General features: G+C 33.6%; 1 protein-coding gene across 2 annotated transcripts; it reads left to right on the forward strand.

Moving 5' to 3' along the window:
• The first annotated feature begins 2,557 nt into the window (after positions 1-2,557).
• Positions 2,558-15,586, forward strand: LOC143085134 (dehydrogenase/reductase SDR family member 7-like). 2 transcript variants are annotated; one of them, XM_076261319.1, is made up of 9 exons: positions 2,558-2,642; positions 5,451-5,589; positions 6,816-6,965; positions 7,584-7,690; positions 11,903-12,095; positions 12,780-12,826; positions 13,091-13,210; positions 13,910-14,076; positions 15,403-15,586. In XM_076261319.1, the coding sequence occupies exons 2-9, from the start codon at positions 5,463-5,465 to the stop codon at positions 15,455-15,457; spliced, it is 966 nt and encodes a 321-aa protein (XP_076117434.1). In that variant the 5' UTR covers positions 2,558-2,642; positions 5,451-5,462; the 3' UTR covers positions 15,458-15,586. The 2 variants fall into 2 exon arrangements, with proteins under 2 accessions (XP_076117434.1, XP_076117433.1); XM_076261318.1 differs by lacking the exon at positions 2,558-2,642 and adding an exon at positions 3,268-3,315.
• Positions 15,587-19,105: the final 3,519 nt, after the last annotated feature.

Raw genomic sequence — 19,105 nt, forward strand, 5'->3', positions numbered from 1 at the left:
GAAAGTGTTAATAACGTCAAGGAAGGACCGCTACCTTCGCTTTACGTCAACACGTGACAAATTTATTCCGGCCACACGAGTTGTACATAGACTAAGGGCAGCTAATTGAGGCATATGTTAATTGAGGACTACAACTTTGCTACAATCAACTTCAAAGAGTTCATGTAAGATTCAAGGTGCAGTGATATTGGCATTCTCTAAATCGTACAACCGAATTTAACGACCCTATTCTAATCGGATGAGGCTCTGTAATCATACATTAAGCACAGCAAAAAGGACGCACTTCTTTAGTATGGGATTCACTGTATGATCATGCACAGAGTCCAGAAAACAAGTTACAAAAATGACAGAAGACCGAGATATTCTTCCATTTTTAAGTGTCATTCGAAAGCAATTTATGGCTACATCTTTTAAACGGCAAAAGCGGAATTCGGCAGTTTCGAAATAGACTCCAATTTTAGCACCTAAAAATAAATTTACTAAGTTATTGCAATGAATCTGCTAAAGGTGTCATTTACCAAGGCAGCTAGAACCTTATTTAAATTTGAAAAGCATGACTTGATTGAATTATTCTCAATTTTGTTACCTTTTCTGAAATTCTCCAGACATAAAATCTTTTAAAAAAATTCTCCCTACAACATTTTACATACTTTCAACCAGGCTCTAAATGCCCGCGATTTCTCGGATGTGTCCTAGTAATTATAACTAGAACACAACCGCGAAATCGTAGGCATTTAGAGCTTGGTTGAAAGTATGCAGACTGTTGTAGGATGAATTTTTGTAAAAGATTTTATGTCTGAAGAATTTCAGAAAAAGGTATTAAAAGTCATAGGTACTTGGAGACAGGACAACTATTTTAAGCTCTTTCCCTTTTTTCCAAAATCCGTTTTTTTTCTGTTAAATTCCATGATTTTCGCGTTTCTATATACTATGAACACATGTATAAAAGAGGGGCGAAAGATACTAGAGGAACAGTCAAAACTCATAAATCAAAAATAAACTGACAACGCCATGGCTAAAAATGAAAAAGACAAACAAACAAATAATGGTACACAAGAAACAACATAGAAAACTAAAGACTGATCAACACGAATCCCACCAAAATACCACACAATATCCACACGAACAACACATGCAATCTAACATACATATTGATTGTTTATGATTAAAAGCATGTTTTATCATAACAAATATAGAAACCAGATTTTAACTTCAACATAAGTGGAGAGAGCCAGTACAAGCCAAGGAGGGATAACTCCATCTGTTCACATTAACTTGTGTCATTTTTTCCCCTGTCTCATCTGGTTTTATGATCCAGATTGTTTGAATTCATGTTTCTCAGATTTGGAGAACTTTTAGAATAAATTTTGTTAGATTTATAATCTTAGTGAACTATATGTAGGGCACTCTAAACCAAAATGCAGTTAATTTTCTATCAAGTTTATATGTGAACGTTGTTGACAGAGCCTTTCTCATCTGAACAGAAGGTCAAGTTTCCACTGATATAGAATTTAGTTTTCGTTCACACCCCCTAATTTATATTCTTAAACGGTGGTAACTCAGCCTAAAATGCCTTCTGTTGTAATTTGTTTTGTTAATGTTTTAGTAACCATGGTAACTTTCATAATTGTTAACTATTGCATTTATAAAGAAAGTTTTGCTTTTGATAACTATTTCAACAAGCTAGACGATAAAGACGTTTTCACTCTTTGTAGATTTAGAACCGTAAATCACAAGCTCCCAATTGAATTTGGTAGATGGAAAAACAGACCTAGAGAAAATCGAACATGTAACTTGTGTAATAGAAATGAAATTGGAGATGAATTTCACTATATTTTTGAATATACATATTTTTCAGAAGAAAGAAAAGAATGCATAGATGAGAAATTTTGTGCCAAAATTAATACTCTAAAGTTTAAAGCAGTTATGAATTTTTCAAAACAATCAAAACTTAAAAAGCTGTGTAAGCTCATTAGAATCATAAATACAAAAATGGATTCTCTCTAATAAAATGTAAGCCTTCAAACCAATGCATTCTTTTCTTCTTTATTTGCTGTTACCTCACCATGTGTCTTATAATATTATTATGTATGTCTATGTGTTTCTGTATACCATTGTCTATGTTTTTCAGAATGAAATATATATATATATAAAAAAAAATGAAGGTATTATATATATGTGCTGAGTTTTTCGGTATCTTTTGGATGACTATTTCTTTTATATCTAGCTATATCGTAAAAAAAGTTTTTTTTATCTGGATATATTTCTGAAAGGCTCAAGTCTAATAAACAAGTACCAAAATATTTGTTTTCATAGGTTCAAATATCTTCTTGTTAATTATTTATTTCCCAAATTCGTTATAACAGACATATATAATGGTTTATTTTTTACCTGTTTTTTCGAACTATTTTTATTGTGTTTGTTGCTTTTGTGCTGTTATATGCTTGGACAAAGTCACTTGAGTTTCAATAACATATCAATTTGATTATTTTTTTTCTGCGACCTGGCTTTAATGGGTGATCCTAGTTTTGGAGGTGATAAAAATAACCGATACAAATATGTGTCAATATTTAGGACGTTAGAGTGATTTATAAGCCGGAAGAATGATATTTTAACAGCTTTTTATCTGAGTTTTAACTTAGGTAAGTCAGTTTAGTTGTAGTTGTTTATTACTATTTACACTTCTCCGTTTACACATGTGTAACAGTTATTCGTCTCAATACATCAATAGTTAGTTAATTAAGTGACTGTCTATCACATGCAACTGTTAATATTTTCACGTGACTTTACTGTTTAAGGTTCATCATAACAAACGGACAAATGTGGCTGTATTTACATGCCAAAAATTTCTCTGAGTACAGACTTACCTGTGAAGTTGGAAAAGTGTTAATGCCTGGCATCCACTAGATATAATAAAGTAAAATGCATTTTGTGTTTCAGAAAGATAAAATCTCTTTTGGATTTTGATGGGCATTTTTTTTCCTTCATGCAAAAGGTCTGAAAATTAACTAAGTTGTGGTACAACTATGAGATTCTCCCTCATGTAAAAAACCGGTTTGTATTGTTTTGATTGTCCTTAATTGACATGGACAAAAGGTATCGTCACAACTACAGGTGAGTTAAAGAGTTCATCTGAGTCAGTGATTGGACAGTATCAAAGTAATTCAGGTTTTTGTTTATTTTTACACCTTCTGCAGAAAGGAAAAAAATGCCTAACAAAAACCAAAAAAGATTTTATCTTTCTTTAACACAAAATGCATTTTACTTTTATATATCTAGTGGATGCTAGGCATTAAAACTTTCCAAACAGCACAGGTAAGTCTGTACACAGAGTAGTTTTTGAGGTGAAAATACGGCCATATTTGTCCATTTGTTATGATGAACCTTAAGTTATTAATCATGTCAGCTTATTGTCGTTTTATCCAACATAAAGGACAGAGAAGAAAATACGTCGAAAAACGCAACAAAGAGGAAAACTGCACATTGGAACAATTCGTGCCAACAGGATAAAATTATTACATAAAATAAACATGTGTATCTATTAAATCCATATAAAACTTAACTTGGCTAAATTTCTGATGTACCCTAGACAAGTAAGGGAGGAGTTACTTAAGATTATATCAAACAAGAAAGACTATTATCATTGCGGCCAGACAATTCTCGGACTTCCATAAAGAAGCTTAAAGATTGAGTGATAAACATGATAAAGTAAACAAATGGCATCTGCAAGGAAATAAACACTTACATGTAAACTTAAGATTGAGGGTTGTCCGATTGAGAAACATGTCTATATTCATATCAAGAAGATTCTTTTTTTTATCAAAAGACATTATTTGCCTACCATCCATAGGCAATTGTTTCTGTCAATGGGGTGAGAGGGGGAGTGGGAAAAAGGGTGGTTCAATTAACACTTGTACGAAAACTTTAAAATCACGTACGAGTGTGGATACTTACCCCACCACCCCACCCCCAAAATTGACATAAACATGCAAGTATACGTGCTGCCATCTTAACCTCTTAATCTAAAAGAAATACGTGCCCTTATCGTGCCATGGTCAACTTTCAAAGGAGTAGGTCCGGTAAGGGCCGATTTTGGCCCCAAATTTCAGTTTTATCTAACGAGTTATTTAGGACACTTTTTAAACACTTAAGTGTCTATTTCAATTGATTCGATTAGTTTATGTAAAAGATTTTAACTGATTCAGTCATTAAAAACGCTCCGATTGAAGCTTAAATATGAAAAATCTATCAAATATATATATATGCCAAAAAACGTCACTTTTCAGATGGTTTTTGTTAAAAATGAAAGTGGACGCATCCGTGTTCATCCTCAACCTTTATATATGTTATATATTATCATCAAATACAACATACATTTCAATATTATGAATGAACACAAGTGCAGCCACTTTCATTTAAGACGGAAACCGTCTAAAATTTAACCAAAATGCTATAATTGTGAAGATTTCAGTAATTTGGCAAGACTTTATGATGCTAGTACTCGATATATGTGCATTGTATTGTCAAAAACGGGACATATTTATGTAGCAGAAGCATTTTACTTTCCAAAAAGTAACTAAAAGATTACATTTTCACAATTTTGCCAAACTGCTTAATTTTTGGGCCAAAAAGGGGTCTGACTGAACCTACTCCTTTAACCTTGGTCAGGGTGTACTTTATTTTTTGGTAAAGATAATGTTTTCATTTCATTGATTATAGTTTGTTTTTTTAATTCAGTTATCAGTATCGTTTCATCGGGCAATTAATTAAGAAAATCCATTTTATGAAGAAATTTACACATTTTGAATCAGGCCCGCCGTTAGTTTTTTCGTTTGAATTGTTTAACATTTGTTTCGAAGTCTTTTAAAGCTGACTATGAGGTATGGGTTTTGCTCATTGTTCAAGGCCTTACGATGTCCCATGGATTTTTTTACTTCTATGTCATCTGGTCTTTGATGGAAGTTTGTCTCGTTGGCAATCATACGGTCACATCTTCTTACTTTTGATAATTACAATAAATCGATCTATTTTGTGATTTATCGTGAAGAAAAGAATGGTGATTTTTAGTGTGGATTGTTATCTTGTGAGCTGAAAATTAGATTTAACAAGTTGGTCTTGTACAAAGCAGGGTTCATTTTTTTTTATCATGCATACATGTATCAACATCGATATATCAACACGTTTTCGTCTTTATGATCGTTTAATGTCTCTGAATGATAAACAGTAATCATCATCTTCTTCGTCGTTGCCGTCTTCCTCGTCGTTATCGTCTTCGTCGTCCTTGTCTCTTCATCATCGTCGTCGTCATCCATGTAACACATATAACCAATATTTACATATGTAAGACGAAGTTGAGTTTTATGAAATTTCCTGAATGTGCAGGAAGTAAACTGTGATCACTTTAATATACTTGTATATTATAAATGTAATGAAATTTTAACCAATTTTAGAGACCAATTGAAATGATGGACTTGTTGTATTTGATATTCTTGTTTATGCTGACATGGTTCGTCATAGCTATGGTAATGATAGTCTTGGGAGACTGTGATCTTTTACTTCAAATCGCTGAAAAGTTTGGAAAATCACCAAGTAAGTGCTTTAGACAGAAACTATCGATTGTATAACAATATTGTATTCCATTGTACGTGTAATTTTAATGAAAATACAAATGTACTTGTAACAGTGTAATTAGATCAGATATATTCTAGTATAAACAAATGTTGAACTTACATGAGTGGATTCAAGCACTGTTCTTTTAAAATTCAAGTTTTATATACATATTTATATATAAATATCATGTATCAATCCTTATTATGGATATGAAGACGAGTAGGGTTTTTACTGTTTTTTAGCGGTTAATAGTGATCAAACCTCTTTGCAGAATTTCTTTTTTAAGCATTTACTAGAAAAGAATAGTTTTTGTATGAACATATTCAAGTACTTAACATTGCTTACTCACGTCTGTAGGGTTTCTTGTTTATGAGCATTTGTTAACTTTCTTTCATAGACCTTTCTGTGATTAAACTGAAATGCCAAATTACAACATTGGGAACGGAGCAATGAAGGAAAATGAGTGAGAAAGGCAAATTAGTTCACCAACCCTCTTATAACCATTTTAAGAGAAAGGAGAAAGAGAAAGGAACACATAACATGCTTAATATTAAATTTAGAAAATACTAAAAGAAAAATCGGACAGTCCCCTAAATGGCAATATCAAAAGCTCAAATATATCAAACGAAAGGACAACAACTGTCAAATTCAGATTTCTAACATAGTACAGACATTTCTGTATGTAGAAAATGGTGGAACCAGTTGCATCTTAAGTATGTTTGAAATGCAGCATTTACTATCAGACGACTTTTCTGGTATTAAAATATGTAAGACTGCTTAGCATTTCGCTATTGAGTTGTGATTGTCTATTATATTATACAATAATGATCAACCAAATCGTGATGGTTACCATATAACATAGGTCGTGTCGATTTCAGTTGCTTTTTCTCGTAACTCTGTTAGAGTAGTTGTTTGCGTAAGGAGCAGACCCTGTTTACTATGATAACACTGATGTCTTTTCAATTGTTAATTTTATCTAAAACTAGGATATTTATGCATAAAAAGAGATGTGAGGAACACACCAATAAGGAAGCTACACGGCGACTTAAGTTTCGAAATAACATAAACCGATCGAGGTTTTTTTTCTTGAAAGAATGCGTCCTTGCATTGTCTTCCAACGCGTCGTAATTATTTTGACTAACAAATTATCAACCATTTGTTTTAGTGTTCCTAAAATGCACACATTGTATAGAGTATTATTTTAGGCTCTTTAAAGAATAAAGTAGTTTGGATAACTGGGTCATCTAGTGGTATCGGCGAATGTTTAGCGTATGAATTGTCTAAAGTGGGATGCAAACTGATTCTATCTGCTCGGCGAAAAGACGAATTAGAGCGAGTCAAAGGACAATGTATTGGTAAGGTTTAAATGTCAATTGTATAGGACAAGAAGTAGACGGTTAGTGATACAGTTGAGCAACTATTTGGAGAAGTCTTTTAACCACATTATTTCTTTCGATTTTGTAATGCTTTTTACAGTAAATATTGGTATGAAAACATCATTTGTTTAATTTAAAAGACAAACAGGGCGGTGGACTGGATATATAGAATACACTTCCCCCATCGGTAAACTCCTGAAGTCCGTTTGATTATTCGGGATGTAAAAATACGCAGCCACGTTCGAATTACAAAAAAAAAGATTTAACACAACATATTACTTGCATAAATATAGCAAATCAACTCAACATTCAAGACACAAATAGCTCGTCCTACGTGTAAATAAAACTGAAGCACATCTCAATCTTAAAACACGCACATTATTAAAAGCTAAATTAAAGAACAAAGCGACACATTAATTGAACGCATAACTATTATATAAGGCACAGTTTTAAATCAAAAGTATATGTATTGCATCCACAAAAGATTGTCGATCAACAGAAAACCGTTTTTTTTTTTTTTTTGTTACAATACAATTATCACAATTTTTATATCAAACTTCGTGTTTTATACTTACATGTTTTACATTAAATCTTTAGAGAAATTGAGTGTGAAGGCGGATGATATCTTAGTGGTACCGTTAGATATGGTAGAATTTGATACTCATGCAGCAGCTGTCGAGAAAGTCATTAATAAATTTGGGCAGGTGAGTGAAATGTATTAATTTTCAAAATATTGACATCCACACCCATATGTACATTGTTTAACATCTAAAACCCCCGTCACACTGAGACAAAGTCCATGAAGTTTCCACTACGTCTTAATTTTTTTTTAAACGTAGTAGAAACTTGCTCAAATTCGATTGATAATACCGTTATTCGGTCTCTAACACGACCCTTCTACGTCCTTACAAAGACCTCACCACGTTCAACAAGTGTTTATTAGGTTCGTGTCAAGTCTATATAACTGCAATCAGGTGTTCACTACGTTCTTACTACGACCATCAGGTGTTCACTACGTTCTTACTACGACCATAAGGTTTTCACTACGTTCCTACCACGTCCTTACAACGTCCATAAAGTTTGCAGAACGACCTCTGTAGGTTCTAGTTACGTCTTAACTACTCCATACAAAACAGAAAAATTCACGGGCATTTTTTATTTCATTCAGCAACATGCCAGCTAGAGGTCGCGGAAGAAAGAGTAAAAGTGGAGTTTGTAGGAGTACACCCGCATGTAATCAGCGAGAAATTGCTGAAAAAGAAGCAACACCCGAGGAAGAACCAACAATTCATGCACAAAATGACTTAGAGGGGGGACATATTGAAGATGATACCCAGTCAGTTCAGTCAGACTTTGCTAGTACTGATGCTCCTAAGGCAAGTAAAAAATCGAAACCAGTTATTGATTTCTCACCAGAAGAGGAGCAAAGTATGATCGAGTGGTTAGAGGCCAACCCAGTTTTGTATAATAAGAAGTTAAATTTATATAAAGATACGGCGAAAAAAGAAAAACTTTGGGGGGATAAAGCAGTTGAGTTGGGAAAATCTGTCGATGTTTTGAAGATATGGTATTCTAGTTTGAGAAGTAGATATGGAAAGCTCAAGAAGTTACGATCTGGTTCCGGTGATGGTGAATTAACTGAGAGGGACGACTGGGTGCTAAGAAATTTTGAGTTTTTGAGGCCACATATCTATGAGGTTCAGAAGAAAACAAATGTCAGCGTAAGTATACGAGAAATATAATATATATCAAAGACAATCAAAGTCATTGAAGGGGTAAGGTAGAGACAATTTCTTTACTTAAAAAATAATTTGATACTGAAGTTTTAGAAGAAGTTTGGCTCAGAAAGACAGAAAAAATAAATATTTACACATTATAGCATAATGTAAAGGTTATGGAAACAATAATTTGCTCTTCGTAAAAAATGTCCCACACTGCCTTGCAAGTTGAATGGTAGGTCCCGTATTAACCCAAAAAGTCTTATTTATTGTTCCTTGACTATCAGTACATCTTGCGACTATGGTATATTCTTTTGTTTTTGTTGCGCGTTCTGTTGTGTTGGATATCGTAGTCTCATCACATTGTGCAGACAAACGCAACACTCGACAATGTTTCGTACTACATTTGACTGCTGTATCATGGTGGTAAGTAATAATTGCCATCGTTGAGCCAGTATACCAAATGCGTTTTCATCCACACGTCTTCCTCTCAATATTCTGTAATTAGTTATCAATTGTTCATCTGTTAAGCCTCGTTGAGAATAAGCTTCATCAGATATGTTCTCAAACCAAAAGCGTCATCTCCAAGAATGAAATATGGCACATGTTTGTCATCGTTCGGCATTGGATCCGGGTCCGGAAAGCCAATCGTTTCTTCTTCCAAGCACTCTTTAAGTTCAGAATTGTTGTAGATCTGAGCATCAGACATTGATCTACAACCACCAATGTCAATCCACAAAAACTTGTAATCCGCGTCAACTAATGCAAGGAGAACCACTGAGAAAAATCCCTTGTAATTATGAAAAAGTGATCCTGTATTTGAAGGACATCTAATGGCTATATGTTTGCCATCGAGAGCACCACAGGCATGTGGAACATTCCATTTTCGCTGGAACTCTTCAGCAATATCACGCTATTCGCGCTGTGTGGTGGGACAAGAAATTGCTTCGACTTTATATTCGTCTACAATGGCTTGGCAGACTTCGGGAACAAACATAGAAATTGTATTTCGGGCAACTCTAAAGTCGTATTGTAGAGTTGGATATTTATCCCCAGAAGATAAGTGTCGTATAGTGACAGCGAGCTTCAGGCCTGGTTCCAATGCTTTTCTAAGCCGGGTATCTCTCCTTTGAATTCTGGGACCTACTCTATTCAATATTTCGTCGAACATCTCGGGCGGCATTCTCAGAAAGTTGAAAAACGACAGTTGATCCTCCATTATCAACTCCTGCATCAGTCTATCATAGTGGCCAAACATAAGCCTTCTTTCCTGAGTAAGCCAGGGACGCACCCACCATGTTCTGGGTCTCCTTTGTTTTCTTTTTATCCTGAAGCAGAAAAGCGCAACTTGAGCATCAAGAAGAGCTTATTGTCCTTGTAATGATGTATGAAGTAGAAGTAAATCTTGTTCCATCGTTCAACAGTACAATTACAAATGATTCCGTCTTAAAAAAAACCTATATATACCATATTCAACACGGGTAACAGAGATCCTATGCAAACCTGCTGCAAACGCACCGCAGACGTGGTAAAGACGTACTGCATACCGATAGGTCGTACAAAGAACGTACTAAGGTCTTTTAGAACGTAATAAGAACGTAGAATAGTCTTCGCGAGGTCGTGTTGAAAACTTCCCTTAATCACCAAGTTCTAAAAGATCGTAGTAAAGACGTAGAGCAGTCGTAGTAAGGTCCTATTGCAATCTCCAAGAACGTAGTAAAAACGCAGTGAAGACGGCTTTCAAATTTATCACGTCCGTACTACGTCCATACGGTTCATAACTAGTGTCCTTTACGTCCTTACTACGACCAAGCCGTTCTCAGTACGTTCTTATTAGGTCTTTACTGCGTTTTATCCTCAGGAAGTTCTCACTACGTTTGTTTTGAACATGTTCAAAATTATTTCACGTCCTTCACGTCCATGAAGACCTTACCACGTCCATGCAAGTTCGCAGTACGACCATATAAGTTTGCACTGCGTTCGTACCACGACTTAGAAGTTCCCACTACGTTCGCTTACTTTTTCAGAACGCACTGGGAACGTGATAGGAACTTGGTCTAGTGTGACATCGCGTATTTAAGTTGCGTTTATTATGTGGTTTGTATTGCTCTTTTGTTTATAAACTTTTCTTATTTTATTTTGTTTTAATGCTGTTTTTTTGTTTTGTTTATCTGAACACGTTTCAGTATATGTTTGTAGATTTTCAGTTGTGTTTATTAATTCTATCACTGTATTCTGACCGCCCAGTGACAAACATGCCATGATGACGAGAACAATTATTGCGAAAGGAAGGTTTTGCAAAGAGAATCTACTAGAATGAACGGTGAAATGAGTGTGTAATGGATAAGGTAAATCAATTGTGCCATTCAACAGGTCACATACGGACCGACCGTTGCACCTTCACTACGCATCGATTTTAATGCTCCAATTCCAACTGGACGTAACTATGTATTCATACATCAATCATCTCCTACTTTAATGAAAAAATAGCTACCGGCCATGATGGCCATGTTTCTATACTTCAGTTATCTATAAGAGTTCGTTCTTTGTTCTTTCGTCATACTTCTGTGCATACCATAACGAGAAAACTCTTGTACAGAGGAGACTATTAGGCTAACAGTTTTTATAACAAAAGTTATACCACACTTACTTTCATACATTACTGTGAATAACTATACTACTTATTGTTTTATATCAGACATTTATTATCACCAGAACAGTTTTTAGTGAAGAGATAACTTTAACAGAAGTCATGGTGATATGGTGAACACAACAACTGTTTCTATTATGTATAAAAAAGATGTGGTATGACTGCTAATGAGGCCAATAATCAACTCTTCATAAGAGACCAAATGACAAAGAAATTAACAACTATAGGTAACCGTACGGCCTTCGACAATAAGCAAAACCCATACCACATATTCAGCTATAAAAGTCCCCGAAATGACAAATGTAAAACAGTTCAAACGAGAGAACTAACGGCCTATCTAGAGCATCAACAAACGACAACCACCGAATTACAGTGCTTGTTCTAACAAAAAAGATTTTCATTTTCGACAATTGACGTATACTTTAGTGATGATTCTGATAGGACCTGTGTTTCAGAATCGTTTACACTTGGTTTCTCATGATTGACATTAAGGTCAACAACAATGGGCGATCGCTGGGTTTTTGAATCGTTTCCTTTTATTTCGGTAGGTTGACATTTTAGTCAACAATGCTGGACGATCACAGAGAGCTGAATGGATAAAGACATCATTAGAAGTTGACCAACAAGTTTTGAATGTAAATGTACTTGGAGTGCTCTCCCTTACAAAGCTTGTTTTACCGTACATGATCAAAAGGAATGAAGGACATATTGTAAACATGAGCAGTATTGCTGGGAAAATAGGTACATGCACAATACAATTTTCAAACGATGGATGAAACAAAATTAAAACAATTTAAATTACATTAAATTTATTGTTTAAAGTTTATTTTACTGATTTATTGTATGGACACTTTTTTTTAACTGTTTGAACATTATATGTCTTCATTAGCTTATCTCTAAAAGAACAATTCTGGATTTACATTTGCTGATAAACGAGCTTGGGAAAAAAACATTGATAGCAAATTGAATATGTAATGGCAATTTCTAATAACCTTAACGACTAATTTTGAAAATTATTTGTTAGGATTTTACAATTTTAAAATGTTACCTAAACATATTAAAAGCTGTTACAAAATGTGATACTTAGTGAGCCATGACTATAAACATGCAACTGAAAATGGACGCCATGATTTTAAAATGTAAAAAGGTATAACAAAAATACTGAACTCCAATTAAGCACTTAATGTGAAAATGATATTTTGACATTCATTCAAAAAGCCAACAGCTTACCTAAGCATTGGGATGCAAAATCTTTCTAAAATAAGTTTTTGGAATCTTTGAAAATATACATACTCTGAAAAATATGATTTGTAAGGGAAGTTTTATCTCATAACTATTGTTCATTACAATATATGTATATAGAGCTTGTATGAAACATCTTGAATGAAATCTGAAGAATCATTGATTACCGTTTCCATTTTACAGGGGCGCCGTTTTCTGGATCTTACACTGGAGCTAAACATGCAATTCAGGTAATTAATTCCATATCTACTCAAATGAGGTATCTATTTGCCTGTTTTGCTTTGATACATTTTTTTTTATTTTAGTAGCTCTAAAAAGTATCTGTATCCCAAAATGTGTTTGTACTCTTATATAATAGACAAAAAACACCATAATAGTGTTAAAATGTCTTCTTTATTTAAAGTCGTTTCTGATAAAGATATGCAAAAATTATCTTGATTATTTTTCTTACTCTAAATAATTCGTTCAATTCATCAATTTAATACATTTTACAGGGTTGGTTTGATGCCTTGAGAATTGAGGTTCTAGAAAACAACATAGCAGTCACAAATCTGTGCCCAGGACCAGTATTTTCAAATCTTTTGGATATTGCTTTCGTAGGGGAAGCTGGAAAGGTAAATATAATTATTGTTCACTGATTAATACTCCCTGTAACCTTTGGAGCTTTTGAATTTTACATTTTATTTTCTGCGTGTGAAATGAGAACATGGAGTTAATTGACACTGTATATTGTTATGTTATATATTATAAACACTGGGCTGAAGTGTGGCTTTAAAAAACTTAATACTAATATTTAAGAGGCAACATTTAAATTGATTGACATTTGATCACATGATGTTACTGTGTTTACACAAATGTGTTATTTTTCTTTTCAAATCACACTGTTTATTCAAAAAGGTATTTGCCATTGTACAAAACTCTGGAAATATATATACAGACATTTTGAGTTATACGTCAACGGGTAGAACAAAAGACATACAGAGGACAGCGCAAAGTCTTCAACAAAATAGTGTCCCAATTATCGAAGTTACAATATTAAACATCATTGCATTGTAAAATATGTCTTTTAATTGGCCAATGATTGATTGTCCCATTTTTGCTACAAATTTCATGTTTAACATTCTAAATTATTTACAATTCTGAGTATGTGTAGATGATACAAACACAGGTTAATTCGTATATAATTCAACATTAAACGATCTGCATTTTATTTGCTGTATAATTGTTATATGTTGTGTCAGAATTACTTTTGTGACCTGTAGGGGAACATTGATATGATCTACAAGCTTAACATTTATCATACTGATAAATAGGTACTGAAGCAGAAAATGGAGCCTACTGACAAACGGATGAAAACAACACGTTGTGCAGAATTAAGTGCCATAGCAATAGCCAATAAACTTGATGAATGCTGGATTGCCTTGAATCCTGTCCTTTTTCTTACATATGCAAATCAATACTCCCCAGTGTTGGGGAAATTGTAAGTATACTATTGGAATCTTGGAAGATGCTTTGTAGGAAAAAACATCACGTACACTATAACATAATTCAAAGATTAAAACTGAAACCAAGGATATTCCAACAATTCACGGAATTTGATGCGACTGTCCTACAAGCGAGAGGTAAAGCTAGCTATAAAACCAGTTTTAATCCACGATTTCCTACATAAAAGAATGCCTGTACCAAATCACCAATTCGTTTGTTGTGTTTGAGCTTTTGATTTTGTCATTTGATTGCAGACTTTCCATGTTGAGTTTTCCTCGGAGTTCGTTTTTTTGTTATTTTTTTTTTTCACATGATCACAGGTCCATGTTCACTGAACAGTACAATCTTGGTCAAAACACTCATTTTGGCATATACCTAAATATCAAACAGTTAACTTGATAATGAACATGTGTACAAAGTTTCTGGTTGCTGTGACTTCACAGTACCTTCGTCGTTACATTTCTATGATTTGTGAGCTGTGAGAGCTGCGTCAATACTCTTACTGTGTATATATATGTTAAAAAGTTTACTTCATAATGAACATAACAACTGAAATTCAAGATGATCTGATTTACCTTGATAAAAAAACTTTAAACTGATATTGACTGATGGAAGGCACAGACCGAAAAAAACAATCCCCCATCAACAAGTATAGCTATGAGCATTATAATACACACACTGTTCCTAGCTGCTAGAAAAGTGGTATGGTTTTAATTTGTGTTATCAAAAAAATCAAGATTAACGAAGTAAGCCTTTTTTATGTATATATGTGTAGGTTAAAATGCAGCTTATGACTACATTTTAATGAAGCTATCTAAAGGATATTTATTCATGTTTAATCTCGTATATTTGATTTAAGAAAATGCTGTCCAACTACATAAGGCATTTTTACATTGAACGTAAGTCTAATTTCAAAATCGACCTTCTCGTAACCTTTTTTTTATATAAGAAAAACGTGCATGTCTACCTTTCTCCAATGCGTTCCCTGGAAGAAAACAGTTATGAATTTGGGCAGCTCGTATCGAGTTATAGTTCCATTTCTGCTTCCTGAATCAACCTTTAGGAAACTGTTTACACACAACTAATTCTGCAGATTTTATTCCTATTGATAATTTTTAATCTTAAAATCTTAAATAATTTAAACTTGCATATAGTTATGAGTAAATACAAATTCCTTATATAATATATTCAAATATATAAGTGACAAACTTTCTTTCTTTTTAGTGTATCTTCTAGTTTGATGTATGAATTTATTGTAGAATTAGGTTTTGTTCAATTTATTTATTTTATTGACTTTTACTTTGTCATATTTATTTTTTAGTGTTGGAAAGAAGTTTGGTTTGAAAATAATGAAGAGATTGAGAGAAGGTCGTTAAATAAAAGAAATGTGTTCGTTACAAACATACAATTCTTGAAAGACTTCAAATTATTTATAAGGGTTATTTCCTATTTTTGTATTTATTCTATTAAATGCATAATAAAAAAAGAAAATTTGAAATTACCTATTCAAGGATTGTTGTGAATCATATGCGGAAATAGAAATATTCCAAAGATCAGCGTACATGAAACCTAAGTGTCTTTTTTTTTTTGCAATAGCCAAAACGTAAAGGCAATATTAGATAAACAAAAACCGGGAAATACTAGTATAAGATGAAAACAACAGAATAACAGAAACAACTAGATTTGTCATTGCAAGCAATAGCGGATGGCACCCTTCCCCTATTGCCAGGCGAGCGGCAGCCATTTTGAAAATTCCAAAATCATAGAGTGCATCTACTCATGCCAATTGTCAATTTTGTAAAGTTTCATTAAGTTTGGAGAACTTTGAAATTTTTCAAATTTTTGCTGTTCCCATGGTAACGGCGGCCATTTTGAATATTCCAAAGTCAAACCCCCGCTGCCATTTTTTCCCTCCATTATCATATATACCATCATATACCATTTAATGTCTCTAGAATACATTTAACATTGATGTTCTGGAATGTTCTGTGAAAATTCAAAGTTTTGACCTTTTTGCATTGTTTCCATGGTATCTACAGATATTTTATAAATTCCAACGCCAAATTCCACATCTTCCAATGTTGCTCATCGTAACTGTGAAGTTTTATAAAGATTGGAGCATTTTGATATTTTTGAAATTTTTGGTTTAGTTTCCATGGCAACATAGTAGGTCCAATGAGTGCCAAAATCATCCAACACCTGTATATAGTGGGCACCTTTATTGTATTAAGATATGATGATTCTGAGTTTAAGCATATTCAAACAGTTCACCAAAACAAAAAACAGAAATTTTTCACATTTGTTTCGTTTCCATGGCAACGTCAGCCATCTTGATGGTGCCATACCCCACTGCACTATAGAATGTGGTGGTCTACATTATGGTATAGTTCCATCAATATTGTTCAAGCCAATTCCGAGAAATAGAATGGACAAAAAAGTGTGGAAGAATAAATATAACTAGAATTGCCATTGCAAGCAATAGCGGATGTCACCCTTCCCCCCATTGCCACTAAGCGGCAGCCATTTAAAAAACTTTTAACAGTGAATGCACATATTTGCATGGCTATACATTTTTCTGTAAATTTTCAGTACATTTAGATCATTTTTAAAAACATGACATTTCTTCTGTTTCCATGGCAACGGCAGCCATTTTGAAAGTTTCAAAATCAAAAGTCTCATTTATACATGCCAGTTTACAATAATGATAAGTTTCATTAAGTTTGGAGCATTTTGAAAACATTTGACATTTTTGCAGTTTCCATGGCAACAGTGGCCATTTTGGAAATTCCAACTTCAAAAGTCTCATCCAGACTTGCCAGTCTACAATCCTATTAAGTTTCATTAAATTTGGAGCATTTTGAAATTTTTGGAATTTTTGACATTTGTGATGGTGCCTATGGCAACAGAGACCATTCCCAAAATTTAATGGCATATACCACATTGGTACATGGGAGGGACCATACCATCAAAGTTTCGATCCATTTGACCTACCATTTTAAGAAAGTTAATGCCACTTTAAGGTTTTTGGACCATTTTGAAATGTTTTGCATTGTTTCCATGGTAACAGCAGACATTTTCAAAATTCCAACGCCAAATTCCACATCTTACAATGTTGCTCATCGTTACTGTGAAGTCTTATAAAATTTGGAGCATTTCCATATTTATGAAATTTTTGGTGTGGTATCCATGGCAACATAGGAGTTCCAATGATTGCCAAAATCATCCCAAAGCAGTATATAGTGGGCACCTAAATTGTATTAAAATCTAAAGATTTTAAGCTTAAGCATTCTCAAACAATTCCCTTAACTCTAAAATTATATTTTTTCACCATTTTTTCGTTTCCATGGTGAAGGCAGTCATTTTTTAGTTCCAAAGTTGCACTGCAACTGGAAAGTCAGGGTTCCTTGTTATAGTGCACTATCATTCAGATTGGTTCCTTTGGCTCTGAGAAAACTGCCGGACAAAATTAGGTGGAAGAAAAATAATAATAATAGAGGAAAAGCAATATGTGACCCGACATTGTCGATCGGGTGACATAATAATAATAATATGAAAAAAAGAAACGAACAATAACAATATGTCACCCCAACTCCGTTGAGGGTGCCATAATGAAATACAGCAAAAACAAACGCCAACATACATATGCCTTACTTGGTGCTTAGAAAAATTGTAGTTTGAATCTGGTTTTAAAACATGTTGAATGCATCTTTCCAATTGGACTTGAAATAACGAATTCAAAAGGTTATTAGGTCAGCCTCATGTCTTGACTTACTTAATAATAAAATTGACAATAAAGGTCGGTTTAGAACAAACATTTGCAACCTGATGGACGAGGTAAACCTTCCAATTATGAACTTTCCATTTATTTTAGCATCTCCAAGTTGAAACGATATTTCAGAGCGGGTTTCCTACAATGAGTTTCTGGTTTCAATGAAACTACTTAATTAAGTGTCCCAAAAAAAGTGTACAACGTTATTTTTATAACTATTTGTTTATACAGAAGTAATTGTCTCAAATAATTTCATCTATTCCACCAAATATCAAGGCAGAGTTAAATGAATAATTCATATTTCAACTAGTATTTGCGTCAGATTACCTGTGATATCCTCCAGCTATACAATCCTGTTCTCATTTTCTTGTTTATGATAGCATGTGACTAAACCACGGAGGTTTACTGGCACTAAACACCAATACGGTTGAAATGGCCGAGAAGATGCAAGTGTATCTCTGAGTTTGTTTTGAGAATTTTGTATGGATATTGCATTAGTGTTCGGTGCTTAATTTTGGAGTATTGTATTTCTTATTAGCTTAGTTTTCATTGTTCTCTGTATTTTATGTATTTTTCTTGGCTAAAACAGTCTTACATTTCAAAACTTTTCCGTTATACTGTATACCTTCAGGGTCTTATGGACCGATGGTTTATGAATTTGTTGATGTCTTAAGTGTTTTACAACATATTTCAACAATTTTGATGCTTTATCAAAGAATATGATTGTCAACGGATGATATCAGGAGTATCGTTAATCGTCCCTGGTTTTCAGTAGATTTGAAAAGCCAATTTTCACGTAGTACGAAATATTTCTAATGAATTCCAAGAATTCCCTTAAACATTATAAGTGCAATTGTTACGCAAATCATTGTTCTTGTTAACATTGTGAGACAAAAGACAATCTCTCATCAACATCCGATGTTGTGTTTCCCTGTAAGGGCAGAGGATATCGTGGCAAACAATAACACCTGAATTTAGTGATATTGAGACATATAGATTAACGGATTGGATAAATAAACTAGAGGCTCTAAAGAGCCTGTGTCGCTCACCTTGGTCTATGTGAATATTAAACAAAGGAAGCAGATGGATTCATGACAAAATTGTGTTTTGGTGATGGTGATGTGTTTGTACGTCTTACTTAACTGAACATTCTTGCTGCTTACAGTTATCTCTATCTATAATGAACTTGGCCCAGTAGTTTCAGTGGAAAATGTTGGTAAAAATTTACAAATTTTATGAAAATTGTTAAAAATTT

Source organism: Mytilus galloprovincialis, chromosome 8 (genome assembly GCF_965363235.1).
Source record: "Mytilus galloprovincialis chromosome 8, xbMytGall1.hap1.1, whole genome shotgun sequence".
Classification (NCBI taxonomy): Eukaryota; Metazoa; Mollusca; class Bivalvia; order Mytilida; family Mytilidae; genus Mytilus; species Mytilus galloprovincialis.